The sequence below is a fragment of the Schistocerca gregaria genome, chromosome 2 (genome assembly GCF_023897955.1).
Source record: "Schistocerca gregaria isolate iqSchGreg1 chromosome 2, iqSchGreg1.2, whole genome shotgun sequence".
Lineage (NCBI taxonomy): Eukaryota > Metazoa > Arthropoda > Insecta > Orthoptera > Acrididae > Schistocerca > Schistocerca gregaria.
Genome location: NC_064921.1, coordinates 866,089,716 through 866,107,714, shown reverse-complemented (window position 1 = coordinate 866,107,714; position 17,999 = coordinate 866,089,716). Strand labels below are relative to the sequence as shown.

At 39.9% G+C, this 17,999-nt stretch overlaps 1 protein-coding gene across 4 annotated transcripts in view; it reads left to right on the top strand.

The window, feature by feature from the left end:
- The window catches only part of LOC126335244 (adenylate cyclase type 8), a 1,717,934-nt gene that overhangs the window by 1,548,566 nt on the left and 151,369 nt on the right, over positions 1 to 17,999 (top strand). For all 4 annotated transcript variants that reach the window (XM_049998287.1, XM_049998288.1, XM_049998286.1 and 1 more), the window contains exon 8: positions 2,901 to 3,050. In XM_049998287.1, coding sequence (XP_049854244.1) covers positions 2,901 to 3,050 — 150 coding nt within the window. The remainder of the gene's footprint in view (positions 1 to 2,900; positions 3,051 to 17,999) is intronic.

Genomic DNA, 17,999 nt, shown 5'->3' with positions numbered 1-17,999 from the left:
ACGAAAATCTAATATTCATGGGCGACTGGAATGCAGTTGTAGGGGAAGGAGGAGAAGAAAAGGTTACAGGAGAATATGGGCTTGGGACAAGAGGAGAAAGACTAATTGAGTTCTGTAACAAGTTTCAGCTAGTAATAGCGAATACCCTGTTCAAGAATCACAAGAGGAGGAGGTATACTTGGAAAATGCCGGGAGATACGGGAAGATTTCAATTAGAATACATCATGGTCAGACAGAGATTCCGAAATCAGATACTGGATTGTAAGGCATACCCAGGAGCAGATATAGACTCAGGTCACAATATAGTAGTGATGAAGAGTACGCTGAAGTTCAAGACATTAGTCAGGAAGAATCAATACGCAAAGAAGTGGGATACGGAAGTTCTAAGGAATGACGAGATACGTTTGAAGTTCTCAAACGCTATAGATACAGCAATAAGGAATAGCGCAGTAGGCAACACAGTTGAAGAGGAATGGACGTCTCTAAAATGAGCCATCACAGAAGTTGGGAAGGAAAACATAGGTACAAAGAAGGTAGCTGCGAAGAAACCATGGATAACAGTGGAAATACTTCAGTTGATTGATGAAAGAAGGAAGTACAAACACGTTCCGGGAAAATCAGGAATACAGAAATACAAGTCACTGAGGAATGAAACAAATAGGAAGTGCAGAGAAGCTAAGACGAAATGGCTGCAGGAAAAATGTGAAGACATCGAAAAAGATATGATTGTCGGAAGGACAGACTCAGCATACAGGAAAGTCAAAACAACCTTTGGTGACATTAAAAGCAACGGTGGTAACATTAAGAGTTAATGCAGAGGAGAGAGCAGATAGGTGGAAAGAATACACTGAAAGCCTCTTTGAGGGTGAAGATTTGTCTGATGTGATAGAAGAAGAAACAGGAGTCGATTTAGAAGAGATAGGGGATCTAGTATTAGAATCGCAATTTAAAAGAGCTTTAGAGGACTTACGGTCAAATAAGGCAGAAGGGATAGATAACATTCCATCACAATTTCTAAAATCATTAGGGGAAGTGGCAACAAAACGACCATTCACGTTGGTGTGTAGAATATGAGTCAGGTGACATACCATCTGACTTTCGGAAAAGCATCATCCACACAATTCCGAAGACGGCAAGAGCTGACAAGTGTAAGAATTATCGCACAATCAGCTTAACAGCTCATTCATCGAAGCTGCTTACAAGAATAATATACAGAAGAATGGAAAATAAAATTGAGAATGCGCTAGGTGACGATCAGTTTGGCTTTAGGAAAAGTAAAGGCACGAGAGAGGCAATTCTGACGTTACGGCTAATAATGGAAGCAAGGCTAAAGAAAAATCAAGACACGTTCATAGGATTTGTCAACCTGGAAAAAGCGTTCGACAATATAAAATGGTGCAAGCTGTTCAAGATTCTGAAAAAAGTAGGGGTAAGCTATAGGGAGAGACGGGTCATACACAATATGTACAACAACTTAGAGGGAATAATAAGAGCGGACGATCAAGAACGAAGTGCTCGTATTGAGAAGGGAGTAAGACAAGGCTGTAGCCTTTCGCCCCTACTCTTCAATCTGTACATCGAGGAAGCAATAATGGAAATAAAAGAAAGGTTCAGGGGTGGAATTAAAATACAAGGTGAAAGGATATCAATGATACGATTCGCTGATGACATTGCTATCCTGAGTGAAAGTGAAGAAGAATTAAATGATCTGCTGAACGGAATGAACAGTCTAATGAGTACACAGTATGGTTTGAGAGTAAATCGGAGAAAGACGAAGATAATGAGAAGTAGTAGAAATGAGAACAGCGAGAAACTTAACATCAGGATTGATGGTCACGAAGTCAATGAAGTTAAGGAATTCTGCTACCTAGGCAGTAAAATAACCAATGACGGACAGAGCAAGGAGGACATCAAAAGCAGACTCGCTATGGCAAAAAAGGGATTTCTGGCCAAGAGAAGTCTAATAATATCAAATACCGGCCTTAATTTGAGGAAGAAATTTCTGAGGATGTACGTCTGGAGTACAGCATTGTATGGTAGTGAAACATGGACTGTGGGAAAACCGGAACAGAAGAGAATCGAAGCATTTGAGATGTGGTGCTATAGACGAATGTTGAAAATTAGGTGGCCTGATAAGGTAAGGAATGAGGAGATTCTACGCAGAATCGGAGAGGAAAGGAATATGTGGAAAACACTGATAAGGAGAAGGGACAGGATAATAGGACATCTGCTAAGACATGAGGGAATGACTTCCATGGTACTAGAGGGAGCTATAGAGGGCAAAAACTGTAGAGGAAGACAGAGATTGGAATACGTCAAGCAAATAATTGAGGACGTAGGTTGCAAGTGCTACTCTGAGTAGACTGATGACCAAAAAAAATACAAACACTTATCGACACCTATGTTGTAATCTTGGACTAGCATATAAAATAAACTAGGTTTGCGGATGAAGTACTTTAGTTCGAAGCTGGGTAATGCGTGTCATTACTATTCAAACGGTATTCAAGATAAATTTTTGTTATCCATAAGTTATAATAAATATTTGTACATGCTTTCTTATGTCACTATTGGAACTTTGCTATACCTTCATCGACAAAAAGACATATGCTTTAGGCACTTTTATTGCTACTTTTTAACCAATACTGAAATTATATTTGCCGCCAAACCCATAATATCATCTACGAGCCGGCAGCTGTACAGATGAAACTGAGTAAATGACATTTCTTTTACCATTTTAATTTCGCTGACTTGTTTCGTGATAACAATTGTTCACGATTATCTCTTTTGCAGTGCAATTTCCTAACAGATAGATATAATGGTTGAGAATAAAATCTTATTTCGTACACCTGTTGTCAATAATAATATATTTATGCTGAGCATTGTTTTTAAACTTTTTTCAGTGCTACCGGATTTCGTAGCGAAGGAGATGATCAGAGACATCTCCAAAGAAGAGGAGAAAGGGTCTTTTGTGCCAAATCAGTTCCATAAGATCTACATCCATAGATATGAAGACGTGAGCATCCTCTTTGCTGACATCAAAGGATTCACAGGTAAGAGAGCGCACCTATCTGAATGGCATACATTTAGCCTATCAAATGTTTGCACCCAGGAGAACGTGGAGAACAGTAATAATGTCTGAGGTGTAGGTATTCTCATACATTTCTAGAAGCTGCACTTTGGATGAAGATACGGTAAGACGACGCGATCATTTGGAAGCACTTTCGATAACCTTTCTTAAGTCTTGACCACACTCTTTATTTTTTCCAGGAACCTTACGCATTTCGACTTTCCGTCATTTTGAAAGGCAGTGTTATGCCAGTAATATAAAATTTCTCATTAGATGCATTGTATCACGTCAACACTCCCCATCACGAGACAAGTGTAAACTGCTACAAAGAGAAAATTTTGAAATCCACTTTGCTTAAGCTCTAAAGACATGAGTTTACTCAACATGACCACTTCCGGACTAAATCAGTATCTTACAACAATATTTAAATAAAGAAATATCATAAAAATTCGGTTACAATTAGATTATTCACAATACTTTTAAGCATAGTTGGTACATAAATAAATAAGCCAGCATTCTTGCACAAGTCTGCTCACAATAAATGATTGTCGTTAAATATTATTTAAACAATTATTTTTGCCTTCTTGACAGGAGCGTCTTTTGGTTCTCTTTCCAGTTGTGGCGTCCGTTAAAATGTGCGACAGACCACTTTACATAAGCACAGATTTTTAATATCATCTGCAGTCATCATTTAAATAAACGTAACTGCCAAAATAGTAAACTGTTCATTAAATAACTACACAAGTAGTCGTACCTGTGTAGTAAATGTTTATTCACTGTGAAATATTAACTTCTGTAGTTTTAAAGGTATTGAAATATTGTTGTGTCACTGGATGCACCTAATTTTTCTGGGATGGCGGATGTATTCAGATTTGCATAACTATTTCGTTGTAAATTATAATAGAGCCTCAGAGAGCTGTAAGAAGCCATCTTTCGGCTCGTCTGACACTCCGACATTGCTTGGAGATTGTCTCCTGCACAAAGACCATGCGAGCGACAGTCGTCCAAATTCCAAGCGATGGGATTTAGGTTAGATTTACTTTTATTCCAATTGATCCGTAGCGGGGAGGTCCTCCAGGATGTAGAACGTGTCAGAAAAACAATAATACATGACAAATATTTACAACTCAAACAAAAAAGCTAATGTACCATTCCACAGGTCCCCAGTGGAATGATTGTCATTTTTTTTAATGAAACACTATATGAAAGAATCATTTTACAAACACTAATACACTGAATTTAAAATTAAAAAGTTTTATTTATTTATAAGGTAATAAACGTGTAATATAACTACTACAATATTTATTTACAATGCACATATTACTGCACTTAAATGGTGCAAAAGTTAGATAAAGGATATATATTACACACACACAAATTAGTTTGTTCTGCTGAATTTCACTGGTTGTTAACCTTTTTACGGCTGTTGGCAAGTCATTGAATATGTGTGTCCCTGAATAATGCACACCTTTTTGTACAAGAGTAAGTATTTCTAGTATTGATTCCTTGAATTGAGCTGTTGGTTTGAAAAAGTGATATATTTTTAATAACAGTGTTCATTAAGGATTAAATATATTGGGAAGCAGTAGTTAGTATACTCAGTTCCCTAAACAGGCTTACCCGTTTCTAGTGACACTCCTAATCTTTGCACCTGGGTTCGCACTTACTGGTTACCCAGCATACTGGTTACCCAAAGACTTGTGCACGCTAGCTTCCAGCCGTACAACTAATTCATCTGTCCTCAGTACCAGGTCTAGGTGGACGAATAACTCATCCATGTATTCGTAACGTTACATTCTCTAAAAGATTCAACGGCTCGCTACTACGTCTCAAATAAGAAAGACCCAGTGCTGCACAACACACCGGCGAGCATGCGAACCACAGATAACTTAAACACTGAATCAAAGATCTTATTTACTACTGGTGCAGTGCGCTCATTCATCTTTGTTCGAGCAGGGTAAATGTGAATTATTTACAATGGCAGAAAACATTTGAAAACCGTACATTTGGAAATGGAGTTACAGGAGAGAAGTCTTATTGAAATGGAAGAAATTCAAGCGGAATAATGGAGAGTAATAAGCACTCTAAAAAAAACAGACTTCCTACATGTGTTTCAAAATTAAAAGAAACGTTGCGATAGGGTGAATTCTCTCCCAGTAGGACAACTTTGGAGATGACGCACAAGAATATGATCTACTTAAGACGTAACAATTTTAATTAATCTCGGGAACCAAATCGTGAGAGTATTTGTATCACACATTCGCTGATTCGTATTCGTAATGCCTTCGGTAGGCATTTACATGCCGAACACGCTGTAACCAAGGGCATATTATATATGTTACACAGAGCGCTTCCCACCATGCACATAAGATTAAATGGATAGATCAAGAAAGTAATGAGGAGGCACTGAAGAGATTCAGAGAGACAAGAAGTTTGTGGCACAACTTGACTAGAAGAAGTGATCGGTGGATAGGACACACTCAGAGACATACGGGGATCACAAGTTTAGTATTGGAGGAAAGTGTGGAAGGTAAAAATCGTAGAGGGAGACCAAGAGATGAATAAAGTAAGCAGATTCAGAAGGATGCAGATTGCCTTAGTTATTGAGAGAGCCTGCCAGGGTGGCCGAGCGGTTCTAGGCGCTACAGTCTGGAGCCGCTACGGTTGCAGGTTCGAATCCTGCCTCGGGCATGGATGTGTGTTATGTCCTTAGGTTAGTTAGGTTTAAGTGGTTCTAAGTTCTAGGGGACTGATGACCTTAGCAGTTATGTTCCATTGTGCTCAGAGCCATTTGAACTTTTTTTTATTATTATTCAGAGATGAAGAGGCTTGCATAGGATAGATGGCATGGAGAGCTCCAGCAAACCAGTCTTCACACTAAAGACCACAACAACAACTTATCTCGGGTAATTTTGGTCGCCACATCGTACGTATCAGTGAAGTTGTATAGCTCCTCTAGATCAGGAAAATGTTACTCTGTGCGTGGTGGGAAGCACACTGTGCAACAGATAAAATATGCCACTCCGTTACAGCGTGTTTGGCATGTCAATTCCTGCCGAATGCACGGTGAATACGAAGCAGCGAATGTGCGACGCAAATACTCTCGCCGCTTGGTTCCATTTCCTGAGAAGATACGCCAGTTCTGCTCGCAGACTCGTGGCGTTTGCGGGGATGGACTGCAGTCGTGCTTCTGGGAACCTCCAAGAAACCGACACTCAATTTCCTGCGCTACACACGCTTGCTTAATAACGGCTTGTCGTTATTCCAGTACGCAGACGCGCAGAGAGAATTCGCTTCAAGAATACTGGACGTCTGCCACTTGCTTGCCACAAAAACCAGAGCCACTGCGAAATAAATGGCTCTTGGCCGTTAAAACTACAACACCTTGACGTATAGCAAATAATGAAATTTCATTCACCGAACGTGTACAGTTTAATAGGAACAAATCTTGACTTAATTTGTAGGTGATTTGGGGCATAAAGATTGCAAAACTTAATAGGCGGAGCTGCCACCTATGGTAGCCGCATAGACTCTAACACATCGAGTCGAAAATAGATTGGAAAACTGTTACGTGTGCGTCATTACATGCTGCTTGAACTCTATGATAGAGTAGTCAAACACTTAAGTGGAAACAATTCACTTACCACGTCACAGTTTGGATTCCAAAAGGGTTGATCGACTGAGAATGCTGTTTATACATAAACTCATCAGATAGTACAAGCCTTAAATAATAATATATCGTCAGCTGGTATTTTCATGATCTCTCCTAGAAAAGCTCAAGTTTTATGGAACTGATGGCTTTACTCACAGCTGGTATGAATCATACTTAACGAAGAGAATACAAAACGTTGCATTGCATAATTCACATAATGTCGGAAAGGTAGAAAGTTTTAGTAACTGGAGAGAAACCACGAAGGGAGTCCACAGAGTTCAACTTTGGGTCCTCTCCTATTCCTTATGTATATTGATACTTTTACAGGCAATACTAGTGTTATAGTAAAGCGCATTATAGAGAAAGAAACAGAAGAGTTGGTAAATAATATTTCCCAAAGAATTATTAAGCAGCTCTCTGAAAATGGTCTCTCCCTCAATTTTGAAAGAAAAAAGACATTAAATTCACTTCGGTACAACAAATAGCCATACCAACAATGATGTAGCATATGAGCATAAGTCAGCAAATGGTGTAGAAAGCTCCAAATTTTTGGGTATACGTACTGATGCAACCTTGAACTGGAAGAAACATAATACTGAGCTTCTGAGCTTCTCAAACAATTCAGTTCAGATACTTCTGGCTCTACGTATAATTGCTAATCTGGGAAGCAAACATATCAGCCTACTGATATATTTTCCGTATTTTCAGTGAATAAAGTATTATAGAACGATTTTCTGGGCCAGTTCCTCACAAAAGCGAGTAGTAAGAATAATGTTCACTCACAGACGTCATGTACGTACCCCTCAGAGGAGTTAATCTTCTAATGCGCCATCACCATTTGAGCAGAATGGTGATGTCCATACCTACAATACCAGAGGGAAAAATAACCTTTATTATCCATTGTTAAAACTGTCAGAGATGCAAAAAAATTTTCTTATTTTACCGATAACTTATAATGTCTGGCAGGTAGCGAAGCAAGTTTTAAATCTACTTTAAAATCATTTTTCCAGGAAAACTGCCTTTTTTCTTTGATGAATTTGTACTCAGAAGCTGATAGCTAGTGTAGTAGCATTAGTAGTACTTAGATTAATAACGTGTTCATTAATCTTAACACTTACCATGGAAATATATGCTGTAAACTGATTCGTTCCACATCATTTTGATTATACACTGAAGAGCCAAATAAACTGGTATAGGCATGCATATTCAAATATAGAGATATGCAAACAGGTAGAATTGGCGCTGCCGTCGACAAGGTCTATAGAAAACAACAAGTGTATGGCGCGGTTGTTATATCGGTTACAGCTCCTACGAGGGCTGTCCACAAATTACATTACGTTTTGGAATTAAAAATAAATAAAGTATTGGAATTTTTTTATTATATACAGATGCAAGCCACACTTAAATACTACGTTTCTACATAGTTGCCATTTAAATTAAGGCACTTATCGTAGCGATGGACGAGCATGGAAATTCCTTCGTCGTAAAATTCGGACGCCTGCGCCTTCAACCACGTGGTTACCTCTTCTTTTGGGACAGAAAAGGTGAGATTTTTTTGGATTTCCTGGATTGAGGCACTACAATAAACTCTCAAAGGTATTGCCAAACTCTGCACAACCTCAAGAGCAATACGAAACAAGCCCAGGGGAAAGTTGGGCTGAAAGATCTTGCTGATTCACGACAACGCCCGGGCCCACACGGCAAATGCCACTCGTGAAGTTCTCGAATCTTTTAAGTGGGAGTTGTTTCCTCATCCGCCGTACAGACCCGACCTGGCACCGAGCGACTTCCACTTATTCCCAGCAATGAAGAAGTGGTTGGCTATGCAGCGTTTAGATGACGACGCACAGCTTCAAGAAGACGTAACCACGTGGTTGAAGGCGCAGGCGGCCGAATTTTACGACGAAGGAATTTCCATGCTCGTCCATCGCTACGATAAGTGCCTTAATTTAAATGGCAACTATGTAGAAACGTAGTATTTAAGTGTGGATTGCTTCTGTATATAATTTTAAAAAATTCCAATAATTTATTTATTTTTAATTCCAAAACGTAATGTACTTTGTGGATAGCCCTCGTACAATGGTAGGTTATCAAGATGGAAGTGAGTTTGAGCCTGGTGTTACAGTCGCTCCACGAGCTATGGCACACAGTATCTCCGATGTAACAATGAAATGGGAATTTTCCCCTACGACAATCTCACAAGTGTGCTGCGAATATGAGGAATCCGATAAAATATTAACTCAGACATCACTGAGACCGAAGAAAGATCCTGCAAGAACGGTACCAACGACGTCTGAAGAGAATCGTTCAACGTGGCAAAGTATAACCCTTTCGCAAATTGCTGTAGATTTCCTTGCTGGGACATCAACAAGAGTCAGCGCGCAAATCATTCAACGAAACATCATCGATATGGGCTTTCGGAGCCGATGGTCCACTCGTGTAGAGTCTCGTTTCAAATTGTATCGAGAGGGTGGACGTGTACAGATATGGAGACCACCTCTTGAATCCATGGACCCTGCGTGTCAGCAGGGGACTGTTCAAGCTGGTGGAGGCTCTGTGGTGGTGTGGGGAGTGTGCAGTTGGAGTGATATGGGACCCCTGATACGTTAAGACACGACTCTGATAGGTGACACGTAAGTAAGCATCCTGTCCGATCACCTGAGTCCATTCATGTCCATTGTGCATTCCGCCGGACTTGTGCACTTCCAGCAGGACAATGCGACACCCCACACGTCCATAATTGCTACAGACTGGCTCCATGAACACTCTTCTGAGTTCAAGCACTTCCGCTGGTCACCAAACTTCCCAGGCATTAACATTATTATCCGTATTTGGGATGCCTTGCAACGTGCTCTTTAGAAGAGATCTCCACTCCCTCGTACTCTTACGGATTTATAGATAGCCTTGCAGGATCCTTGGTGTCAGTTCCCTCCAGCACTACTTCATACATTAGTCGAGTCCTTGCCACGTCTCGTTGTGACACTTCTGCGTGCTCGCGGAGGCACTACACGATATCAGGCAGGTGTACCATTTTCTTTGGTTCTTCAGTGTAGAATCGTTCAAATGATCTATGAAACATGTGTCTAGCTACGCTAGAGTTCGTCAGTCATAGTAGCTGGTGACCGATGGTACACCAGTGTAATGGATGGCAACATGTCTTTAGTGTTTGAGAGGTTTGGAGGATGTACTGGCCATGTGTGAGATGTCTAGAGAATGTACTGACCCAGGCAACACTCGAATTACCTCTGTATCGAGGTACGTCAGAACAGCACAGGCAACATGCTGTTACATTGTTGAATGATAACATCATGGAGACCTCAAGGATAGAGCACGGCTACCGGTCTTAACACGTCGTAAATGTAAGGGCTGCTATCCAAATAACCAGATGTGTGAGGCACAGGTGATCATGTTGTGTACTCAATGTCACCACATACCATCCCACCAGATGCTGGGATCTATGAAGATCATAAATGCAATTGGGCAGTGTGAATACTCTTTGCATGCATGAAGGTGTCTATTATGATGTTGTCAGTGGACATGCCACTGCTGGCACACTTCTCTCTGATGCCTGTGTCAAGCAAAGTCGCAACAATCGTCACCACACTGAGAGTCCGTGGTGCTCCAGACGTTATCACAGTGACCATGTTGATGCCTGTTTTTCAGCAAACAAGTCATTTCCTCGCCCAAGCTTCACGATATTTTTGGGGGGTTGGGGGGGGGGCGGAACTTTAAAAAGTAACTTACCTTCTACTGAATAATGCTCTACGATGTGACACTATTTTCCAACACGGCACTAAATCACTGTCAATGACGGTCGGTACATTCTAGCAATAGTTCAGTCCCTCAAGGACAGATATCCGCTCCATGGTCACGGAGTCTTTCGAGAACCACCGTACGAACGTCCTGATCATTGGAATATCTGCGATTGTTACGAATCAGTTCCTCTATAGCTTGGACATTGTCGCCTGTGGTCGATGTTGATGAACATTTGTCCTGTTCAGCGTCATCCACATCTGTGTGACCTTCGTCAAATTACTGGCACCATTTCACTGCAGCCGAAGACGACACTGCATTTAGTCCATATATTGCCAAAATTTCAGGGTGAATCTGTTTGCAGTTTAGACGTTTTGTCCAAATGAAATGTACTTTCCTTTTAAGTAACTCCCTTGAAATATTTGCAGTAGGTAAAATTTCACATAATATGGTTTGAAATTAGTATAATTTTTATACTTTCCTTACACTGCCATCTCTTAATCAGGAGGCTCAATAGGAAAAAAGTGGGCAAAAACCAGAATCATATACATATGAGCAAAACATGAAATTACTTGTATGCAGGATTGCAGCGCAAATAAAACATTACCACTATACAACTAAATTTTTATTTCCCTTGAAATACATTAAGATTCCGTGAATTTTTATTTGCTAGTTTTATTGATACTATGCCATCATTTATTTGTTTGGTATAATTGTTTAGCAGACTGTTGGAAACTGTACTGCCTATACCATCATACATCTCACTTAGAGCATCGCCACACAGAGATGTGTATCATGAAGAAAGAAGTTGAGACTGGTGTCTGACAAAACTTTCTTTCCAAAATGAAATTAGAACCTACTTTGGGTTAACATTTTTAAAAAGTGCGAATCATAGGGATCTGATATAATTACACAAACAATACTCCAAGCCACATGGTACAGTCTTATAACTGTTGAGGATGGCAAAGTTATGCCACCCTTATTGAGAATATCAGAATAAAGGCTATAGCAATCGCTTGACTTTACAATTGCAACACAAATATCACAAGACCTATTTTTTTGTAAAGCCTTCTGTACTACATACCCACAAACATATACAATAGCAGGATTATTCGTTCATTACTTTGATATATGAATTCTCAATTTCTGATTGCTAGAAAAATACAGTTACCCACATCACCAGAATCAGTCTGGACCATTTCAAAACCATCATTCTAAATCTGGTGGCTGAAAGAAATGATTCCTGACATGAAGACCACAAACCAAGTAAACTCTTGACATGATTTTTTTCCAGATTCCAAAACTGAGTGTACGGGATGTGAGAATTTGCTCTAGACAGTTGTCTATACAATCAAAACCTTACTTCTGAATTATCAGTCTGAAACTTTCCAGTCAGAAAAAACTGAATTTTAAAATTATTAAAACGTAACTGTATAATGTAAAGAAGAACTTCATTGGGTATAACAAATCTTTGTGTGAAACTTCCTGGCAGATTAAAACCGTGTGCCCCACTGAGACTCGAACTCAGGACCTTTGCCCGCGAAAGGCAAAGGTCCCGAGTTCGAGTCTCGGTCGGGCACACGGTTTTAATCTGCCAGGAAGTTTCATATCAGCGCACACTCCGCTGCAGAGTGGAAATCTCATTCTGGAAATCTTTGTGTGTTTCAAAGTGATGAACCTTTTACATTTAATGACTGTAACCTGCATAAAAAACATTTAAAATTTTCCAAAAACTGTAGCCTAGAATCATTACAAACAAAACCATGAACAGTGTTTCTCACACTGACTGCCTTCCACCAGTCTGTAATTATTTGTATAAACTTGGCTGTACCCTCACTCTGGACTTCAAACACATCAGGGCAGTAACAGTTGTGTCATGAAAACATTATCTGCCAAGTTTATATATTGACTTTCAATGGCAGTGGGAGACACACTTTTGTAATTGAGTTTTGGAGCTGATTTTCTAATGGAGATGTCCTTTCATTCTGTTCTGTATAAGTTCACCAAATCCTAAAACGTAGTTTCTAAAACCTCTGCATCTGCTAAGTTTATCTAATTGTTTCTTATGTTCTTCAACAAATGCTTAGTGTCATGCATGACGTATAAGACGTTATCTTTACTTTCAAAAGAAGAATAGTAGCAATAACTGCTTTCAGAGTTTTCTGTCAGTTTCATGAAGAAGTTTCTTTTTACAGCATTGTTGTCACAGATTATAATTATGACTTTAAGTCCACAAGACATTACAAGTTGTAAAACTGCAGTTGTTTGTTTTTTCATATACCTTCCGTCCAGACAGATTTTTCACTGGATGCAATGAAACAATTTCTTTCATGTTCCGAAATACAGATGACACTGGAAAAGCTAGAACTGTTGTAGCTTCAGTTCTTAATGTGTTCTCAGCAACACCAATTATAATACCTCATTTGAACCAAAATTTTGGATTAATAAGAATTTCATTCAACTGTAAAATACATATTTTTTCTTCTTCAGGCAATTTAGCTGCTACAGTCTTAAGAAAATGACAATTGCTTGATTTATTTCCTGCTGATATTTTTAAAGAAGCAATAAGTTTTTGTATTTACTTTGGATTTATTAGATACAGAAAACAGTCTGAACGTAGAGCAGTGTATGCTGCACTAGAGTATTCAGATATAAAGAAAGAGTACAGCAACGTATTTACCAAGTACGTTTTCTTTTCATACTACACAACATAATTTGTTCACACAAGAAACTGACGCAAGTACTGTTTCCATTGTCATCAGTAAAAGTTTGCTCCAGATATGCAACACAGTCTTTTACTTTCGTGAGACAATCATGCTCATTACTTTCACTGCATGTTTCAACGGTTATGTACTTCTGTATAATGTTCTCTAGCTGTGACCACAGAGTTATTTTAAAGTCTATCCATTTCTAATCGTGGGAATTTACAGTGATATTGCCAATACACAATTGAGTACTTACATAGCTGCCAATCCCTACATTAAAGTGAATTTTTGGAATGCCTTCCACTGATATCCTATAGAAACATCTACCATCGTTCATTACAGCATGGCACCACTTGTCACTTACCACAATTCTACCTACGTTTTCACACAAGTCCTTAAAACATTTAATGACAACTTCTGCAGGCCTCTCTTCATTTCTCTTACGAAGACCTTCCTCTTGCTTTCTTCTTCTTTCATCTGGATCTTTTCTAGAGTCATATTTAGAGGGTTTCCTTTAATAATGCGATAAAGCTTAAAAAATGCGCTAGATTGGCTAAAATTCTTCGTATTGCACGGTCTCTTAACCTTGGACGAGCTCTTGGGTATTTCTTCTCGTTTCCTAGCACATCTTTGAAGTATCAAAGCTTATTACCATCCCCTTCTTCGAAATGCTTATCACAGGCCGCAGATCTGCTTTTAACGATTCACAGTACTCTTCCGTATCTGTTGGGAACCGGAACACAGTTACAGGCATTTTATCGCTACTGGATCTGTAATTGCTTGAGTATCCTGGGACACAAAACTAGTCTGACATCTGAAAAATATTATTAAGTTAATGATAATACACATTCCCTGTAGATAACGAACTACTCTTCACCAGCATTTTTTCCAAGTGGCGTCACTCTCTACGTTACACTTACATTTCGTTTCTATAAAAACAAATCAGTCAGATAACTACCTTTACAAACAGACCAGAGATATTTCGACATCTAGATAAAAAGTTTACATCAACAAAAGTAGCAGGTCTCACTGCAAACGAAGCCAAACATCCACAATTTACCCAGAATTGCATCAAATGTTTCAAATGGCTCTAAGCACTATGGGACTTAACATCTGAGGTCATCAGTCCCCTAGGCTTAGAACTACTTAAACCTAACTAACCTAAGGACATCACAAACATCTATGCCCGATGTAGGATTCGAACCTGCGACCGTAGCAGCAGCCCGGTTCAGGACTGAAGCGCCTAGAGCCGCTCGGTCACATAGGCCGGCGGAATTGCAACAATTCAGTAGGCTGTCTTCAGAGAGTTTCCACTTCTCATGACTCCAGCTTGTGTAAAGTGAGCCATGGCACCACACTTGCAAGCTGTGTGAGGCCTTAAACTAAATGTTCCTGCTTCTAAAGTGACAATACAATTTATTAAAATATACACAGATCGCATGCTTATCGTAATATACAACACCACTACAAAAATTCGAGAAAAATAAAGTTGTATTATATGTAAGATTTCTCGCATTTTGCACGCAAGTTAAATACTCGCACACCTAATTTGTCCCCATGTCTTAAATAGAATGTAGATGAGCAAACGACAGCAGTTTCATCGCATTAAATTCAACGAAATACGTAAAAAATGATTTCACATAGGCACTACTGCAGATATATCGTATAGCTTCAAATGATCCACTTTTTTTCGGGGGGGGGGGGGGGGGGTGTCATCAGTCTACTGACTGGTTTGATGCGGAACGCCACGAATTCCTTTCCTGTGCTAACCTCTTCATTCATCTGAGAGTAGCACTTGCAACCTACGTCCTCAATTATTTGCTTGACGTATTCCAATCTCTATCTTCATCTACAGTTTTTGCCCTCTACAGCTCCCTCTAGTACCATGGAAGTCATTCCCTCATGTCTTAGCAGATGTCCTATTATCCTGTCCCTTCTCCTTATCAGTGTTTTCCAAATATTCCTTTCCTCTCCGATTCTGCGTAGAACCTCCTCATTCCTTACCTTTCAACATTCGTCTATAGCACCACATCTCAAATGCTTCGATTCTCTTCTGTTCCGGTTTTCCCACAGTCCATGTTTCACTACCATACAATGCTGTACTCCAGACGTACATCCTCAGAAATTTCTTCCTCAAATTAAGGCCGGTATTTGATATTAGTAGACTTCTCTTGGCCAGAAATGCCTTTTTTGCCATAGCGAGTCTGCCTTTGGTGTCTTCCTTGCTCCGTCCGTCATTGGTTACTTTACTGCCTAGGTAGCAGAATTCCTTAACTTCGTTGACTTCGTGACCATCAATCCTGATGTTTAGTTTCTCACTGTTCTCATTTCTACTACTTCTCATTACCTTCGTCTTTTTCCGATTTACTCTCAAACCATACTGTGTACTCATTAGACTGTTCATTCGGTTCAGCAGATCATTTAACATTTCCTCACTTTCACCCAGGATAGCAATGTCATCACCGAATCGTATCATTGATATCCTTTCACCTTGTATTTTAATTCCACTCCTGAACCTTTCTTTTATTTCCATCATTGCTTCCTCGATGTACAGATTGATGAGTAGGGGCGAAAGGTTACAGCCTTGTCTTACTCCCATCTTAATACGAGCACTTGGTTCTTGATCGTCCACTCTTATTATTCCCTCTTGGTTGTTGTACATATTGTATATGACCCGTCTCTCCCTATAGCTTACCCCTACTTTTTTCAGTATCTCGAACAGCTTGCACCATTTTGTCGAACACTTTTTCCAGGTCGACAAATCCTATGAACGTGTCTTGATTTTTCTTTAGCCTTGCGTCCATTATTAGCCGTAACGTCAGAATTGCCTCTCTCGTGCCTTTACTTTTCCTAAAGCCAAACTGATCGTCACCTAGCGCATTCTCAATTTTCTTTTCCATTCTTCTGTATATTATTCTTGTAAGCAGCTTCGATGCATGAGCTGTTAAGCTGATTGTGCGATAATTCTCGCACTTGTCAGCTCTTGCCGTCTTCGGAATTGTGTGGATGATGCTTTTCCGAAAGTCAGCTGGTATGTCGCCAGACTAATATATTCTACACACCAACGTGAATAGTCGTTTTGTTGCCACTTCCCCTAATGATTTTAGAAATTCTGATGGAATGTTATCTATCCCTTCTGCCTTATTTGCCCGTAAGTCCTCTAAAGCTCTTTTAAATTCCGATTCTAATACTGGATCCCCTATCTCTTCTAAATCGACTCCTGTTTCTTCTTCTATCACATCAGACAAATCTTCACCCCCAAAGAGGCTTTCAATGTATTCTTTCCACCTATCTGCTCTCTCCTCTGCATTTAACAGTGGAATTCCCGTTGCACTCCTAATGTTACCACCGTTGCTTTTAATGTCACCAAAGGTTGTTTTGACTTTCCTGTATGCTGAGTCTGTCCTTCCGACAATCATATCTTTTTCGATGTCTTCGCATTTTTCCTGCAGCCATTTCGTCTTAGCTTCCCTGCACTTCCTATTGGTTTCATTCCTCAGCGACTTGTATTTCTGTATTCCTGATTTTCCCGGAACATGTTTGTACTTCCTCCTTTCATCAATCAACTGAAGTATTTCTTCTGTTACCCATGGTTTCTTCGCAGCTACCTTCGTTGTACCTATGTTTTCCTTCCCAACTTCTGTGATGGCCCTTTTTAGAGATGTCCATTCCTCTTCAACTGTACTGCCTACTGCGCTATTCCTTATTGCTGTATCTATAGAGTTAGAGAACTTCAAACGTATCTCGTCATTCCTTAGAACTTCCGTATCCCACTTCTTTGCGTATTGATTCTTCCTGACTAATGTCTTGAACTTCAGCCTACTCTTCATCACTACTATATTGTGACCTGAGTCTATATCTGCTCCTGGGTACGCCTTACAATCCAATATTTAATTTCGGAATCTCTGTCTGACCATGATGTAATCTAATTGAAATCTTTCCGTATCTCCATGCCTTCTCTTCCTTGTCCCAAGCCCATATTCTCCTGTAACCTTTTCTTCTACTCCTTCCCCTACAACTGCATTCCAGTCACCCATGACTATTAGATTTTCGTCCCCCTTTACATACTGCATTACCCTTTCAATATCCTCATACACTTTCTCTATCTGTTCATCTTCAGCTTGCGACGTCGGCATGTATACCTGAACTATCGTTGTCGGTGTTGGTCTGCTGTCGATTCTGATTAGAACAACCCGGTCACTGAACTGTTCACAGTAACACACCCTCTGTCCTACCTTCCTATTCATAACGAATCCTACACCTGTTATACCATTTTCTGCTGCTGTTGATATTACCCGATACTCATCTGACCAGTAATCCTTGTCTTCCTTCCACTTCACTTCACTAAGCCCTACTATATCCAGATTGAGCCTTTGCATTTACCTTTTCAGATTTTCTAGTTTCCCTACCACGTTCAAGCTTCTGACATTCCACGCCCCGACTCGTAGAACGTTATCCTTTCGTTGATTATTCAATCTTTTTCTCATGGTAACCTCCCCCTTGGCAGTCCCCTCCCGGAGATCCGAATGGGGGACTATTCCGGAATCTTTTGCCAATGGAGAGATCATCATGACACTTCTTCAAATACAGGCCACATGTCCTGTGAATACACGTTACGTGTCTTTAATGCATTGGTTTCCATTGCCTTCTGCATCCTCATGTCGTTGATCATTGCTGATTCTTCCGCCTTTAGGGGCAATTTCCCACCCCTGGGACAAGAGAGTGCCCTGAACCTCTATCCGCTTCTCCGCCCTCCACATATAAACAAAAATCGCCAAAAGTTTTACACTATTTGCAGATAAATTAAATATTTCCATGTCTA